Genomic DNA, 5,000 nt, shown 5'->3' on the forward strand with positions numbered 1-5,000 from the left:
TAACAGTTGCCTTAACGCTGTGATTTATGGGCTTCTAAACCAAAACTTTCGGAAAGAATACAAAAGGATTTTAGTATCACTGTGGACGCCCAGGCTTTTCTTTCAGGAACTCTCCAGAGGAGGAACCGAGTGCCCAAAGAGTAAACCTTCTCCTGCCATGAATAACAATGAACACATGAGAACTGATACCGTCTGACTCCACTGTGAAGGACAGATGACCCAGAGCCACCGAACATACACATGCCAGTGTTTACTTGTTTTACATTGAATTTATTTTGCTGCATATTTTTTTATCTCAAAAGGAAAAAACGAACCTCAAAAAATGCTATTTTTACATCGTATAAATGTATAAATTGTATAAATGAACTGACGAGATGACTGCATTATATATTTGTGTAGAAAGAATATGGCGTCGTCCTTTCAAATGACCTACATAGACTTTTCTGTATGTATCTCCTATCAAAGACTTATCACTAGATTTTTCCGATATAAACTGCAGCCACCACCAGTGAGCCCCTGTATACAGCTTTCTAGAATACTGTGTATAAGTCCCCAAGCCGCTGTGTATAATGTAAAAAAGACCTCACCTGAGGGGTGGTTTGGCCCAATGGGCGTCTCTGATCTTGATTCGGCGGCTTTGGTCTTGATCCGGAGCCTCCTCTCTTGCTTCGTGTGGATGATGCGACCTACGTCATCCACACAGTGTCCTCCACAGCGGTCCTGATCACACACACTTCTCTCTGCCCTGCCGAAACCAGAGGAAGGTATTGTAGTGCGCATGCGCTGCTGTTCTTTGACCTTTCCCTAAACCTGCACATCACAGTACTTTGAAGTACGCGTGTGCAGGAGCGCAATGGAGGACACTGTCTGCATGATGTAGGACACGTCATCCACACAAAGCAAGAAGAAAAGAAACATCGGATCAAGACCAGTGATGCCCATCAAACTGGATTTACTGCAGGTGAGTATAATAAAAGTTGTTTTTTGTGTTATACAGATCAGCTTGGGGACTTACCGATGAAACCAGAGGTTTCCCTCCACTCTCTATAAAGACACATCTGCAGGTTTTTCCCTCCGCTCTCTATACAGACACATCTGCAGGTTTTCCCTCCACTCTCTATACAGACACATCTGCAGGTTTTCCCTCCACTCTCTATACAGACACATCTGCAGGTTTTTCTCACTATCTGACATGAAATCAGAATAAACCTTTCCTGTTTTTGGTCAATTAGGAACCAAATGATTTCTATTTGCCAAATTATTATTATTTTTTGCGGAGCCGGTCACCGAGGAGGCGGGAGCCGGAGAAACGATCGAGCAAGCCCCACCAACTACCGAGGAGGCGAAGCCCGAGGAGCCCCCTGGAAAGGCGGCCAAGAAGAAGATCTTCTCCTTCAAGAAGAACATCAAGCTGCCGTTCAGGAAGACTAAAAAGGAGGCGGCAGCTGCAGAGGCGCCCCCTGCTGGGGAGGAGGCGGCTGCCCCCCAGCCAGAAGAGGAGCCCAGCAAGCCTGTGGAGTCTAGTGAGCCCGAGGAGACCCCCGTGCCCACAGCCGCCGCCAATGAGGAGCCCGCAGTGGCCCCTCCAGAGCAGACCCCCGCAGAGTCCAGTACGGAGACGCCCCCCGAGCCCCAGGAGTAGCCGCCCTCAGAGACAAATGCCAGAATAATGAGAGAGAGAATGTTTTCAGGCATTTTTCTTCCTTTCTGCACAGTGACGTTCCCTCCAGGTCATTAGTATTTGGTGGCATTGCCCTTACACTGTGACTTGGGGGAAACGTTTTGGATCTCCTTCCACAAGCTTCTCACAATAGTTAGTGGAATTTGGGCCGATTCCTCCTGACAGAACTGGTGTATCTGAGCCATGCTTGTAGGTCGCCGCTCACATCGGCCTTTTCAGCTTTGCCCATAAATTTTCAATAGGATTGAGATCAGGGTTTTGTGATGGCCACTCCAAAACATTGACTTTGTTATCCTTAAGCCACTTTGAAACTAATTTGGCAGTATCCAACAGGTCATTGTCCATTTGGTAGACCTATTTCTGTCCAAGCTTTAAGTTCTTGGCTGATGTCTTGAAATGTTTCTTCAGTATTGCCACTTAACCTTCATTCCTCATGATACCATCTATTTTGTGAAGTGCACCAGTCCCTCCTGCAACAAAATAACCCCACACCATGATGCTGCCGCCCCCGTGTTTCACAGTTGGGATGGTGTTCTTAGGCTTAAAAGCTTCTCCCTTTTTCCTTCAAATGTAATGATGGCCATTATGGTCAAACAGTTCAATTTTAGCTTTGTCAGACCACAGGACATCTCCAAAAATTAAAATCTTTGTTCCTCAGTGCATTTGCAAACATTAATCTGGCTTTTTTATCTTTGTTTTGGCGTAATGGCTTCTTCCTGGCAGAGTGGTCTTTCAGCCCATGTTGATACAGTACTCGTTTCACTGTGGATAATGACACAATCTTACCAGCTTCCACCAGCATCTTCACAAGGTCTTCTGCTTTTGTTCTTGGGTTGATATACACATGTCTGACCAAAGCACGTTCATCTCTGGTGCACAGAACCCGTCTCCTTCCTGAGCGGTATGATGGCTGGACATTCCCATCTTGTTTGTACTTGCGTATAATTGTTTGTACAGATGAACGAGGCACCTTCAGGTATCTGGAAATTGCACCCAAGGATAAACTAGACTTGTACAAGTCCACAATTCTCTTCCTGAGGTCTTGGCTGATTTCTTTTGACTTTCCCATGATAATACACAAAGAAGCAGTGTGTTTCAGGTGTGCATTAAAATACATCCACAGGTGCGTCTCTAATTAACTCAGATGTTGCCAATAAACCTATCAGAGGCTTCCAAAGATATGACAACATCATATGGGCTGTCCCATATTGTTTAAAGGAATAATACTCTAAAGGGTGCTTTACACGCTGCGACATCGCTAACGATATATCGTCGGGGTCACGTCGTTAGTGACGCACATCCGGCGTCATTAGCGACATCGCAGCGTGTGACACCAAGGAGCGACGATCAACGATCGCAAAAGCGTCAAAAAATGCTGATCGTTGACACGTCGCTCCAAAGCATAATATCGTTGCTGCTGCAGGTACGATGTTGTTCGTCGTTCCTGCGGCAGCGCACATCTCCTTACCTGCGTCCACCGGCAATGAGGAAGGAAGCAGGTAGGCAGCATGTTCCGGCCGCTCATCTCCGCCCCTCCTCTGCTATTGGGCGGCCAATTAGTGACGCCGCAGTGACGTCGCTATGACGCCGAACGCACCTCCCCCTTGAAGGAGGGATTGTTCAGTGTTTCCAGCGACGTCGCAGAGCAGGTTTGTGCGTGTGACGCTGCCGTAGCGATATTGTTCACTACGGCAGCGATCATCAAATGTCGCACGAACGACAGGGGCGGGTGCTATCGCGCACGACATCGCTAGCAATCGCTAGCGATGTGACAGCGTGTAAAGCACCCTTTAGGCTATGTGTCCACGGGAGAATGTAGCTGCGGATTTTTCTGCATCAAAATCCGCAGCTTTTCCGCAAAATCCGCACCTTTTCAAAGGTGCGGATTTGCCGCGGATTTACCGTGGAATTGCCGCGGATTTGATGCGGATTTTGGTGCGGATTTTTTTTTTTTTCGCCCAAATTTAAAGTGTATGCAAACTTTTGACTTTGCAGAAAGTAATAAAAATGCCTTCAAACATTCTCTCTCTCTCATTATTCTAGCATTTTGCAAATATAAATCATTTTGGTCCTTAATTCACCTAAAACGGGAAAGGTTTATTCAGATTTAATGTCAAATAGTGAGAAAAACCTGCAGATGGGTCTTTGTAGATAGTGGATGTAAACTTGTGGTGTCAACTGTATGTATAGTACTCTAGAATGCTGTATATAAGGGCTTAATTGTGGTGGCTGCAGTTTATATGGGAAAAACCTAGGGCCAGGTTCCCTTTTAATACTGGACCTTGCATTGGGAGAGAATTGACCCTACTTAAAGGGAATCTGTTAGTACTATCAACACCTCAATGTTACATATGGCATACTAGTCTTTGAAATGTAAATCTATTGACACTTTAATATATTTTATCTGTTGCTGCATTCTTGAGTAATTTGCATTTTAAGTCATATGCAAATGAAGTGTTAAAGTGCACTGGGCGGAACAGAGCACTTAAGGAGTCATTCCCTCCAGAAAGGTTTTCCCTGTCCAGAACCAGCCTCTTTAACTTGATTGACAGCTCATTGTCTGTTTGGCATTAGGCAGTGAATGTCAATGTAAATAGGCTGGTTTTGGCTAGCCATTCAAGTGCTTTGGGAAGTGCTCTGTCACACCCAGAGCACTTAATGCCTAATTTGCATCTAAATTAAAATGCTATTTTCTCAAGAATGCAGCAACATAAAAGATATATCGGTGTCCATGGAATTACATTTCAAAGACTTGCAAACCCAAATATGAGAGGTTGTGTATTATTACTGACAAGTAATTGTATGGTGTCTCTGCAATGTTTCATGGAAAGTACATGCAAATTAGCTCTTTCCCTGCAAGAAAGAAAACCTTCTGACTATCAAACTGCTAGAGCTAGCTTGCAAATCAATGTCCATTAAAGGGAACCTGTCACCAGATTTGTCCCCTATTAGCTGGACACTGGTTCTCCTAAAGAGATCAGTTAAGTATGGAGTCCTAATGGCAGTGCACCATGGGAAAAAAACATGCAAATGTGTAACTAGTAGAGATAGCACTATAAGTTTAAAAGTCAAATGCTTTAATGTGAACACAATTACCAGTCCAGAGAGTCACACGTAAGGGACAGGTCCCGGCACACCCAACGCACGTTTCGTATGAAATGCTTCGTCCAGGAGTGATATAATTATAATTGGCTCTAGTTAAACAATTTTCTCTCCCTCCAAGATAGACTTAATTTTAAATAATGGGATCTTAAATAGTTAAAACTGGTTCTGTAAATTAGCTCAACTCCAGAAGGAAGAAAACTATCACTATCAGATT

General features: G+C 44.5%; 1 protein-coding gene across 1 annotated transcript in view; it reads left to right on the forward strand.

Annotated features, from left to right (window-relative positions):
* Nucleotides 1-1,331, forward strand: part of LOC142292304 (melatonin receptor type 1B) — a 212,568-nt gene extending 211,237 nt beyond the window's left edge. Inside the window, exon 2 of the mRNA XM_075337578.1 lies at nt 1-1,331. This exon is cut by the window's left edge and continues 673 nt beyond it. Coding sequence (XP_075193693.1) covers nt 1-196 — 196 coding nt within the window. The 3' untranslated portion in view covers nt 197-1,331.
* Nucleotides 1,332-5,000: the final 3,669 nt, after the last annotated feature.

Source organism: Anomaloglossus baeobatrachus, chromosome 2 (genome assembly GCF_048569485.1).
Source record: "Anomaloglossus baeobatrachus isolate aAnoBae1 chromosome 2, aAnoBae1.hap1, whole genome shotgun sequence".
NCBI classification, from domain to species: domain Eukaryota; kingdom Metazoa; phylum Chordata; class Amphibia; order Anura; family Aromobatidae; genus Anomaloglossus; species Anomaloglossus baeobatrachus.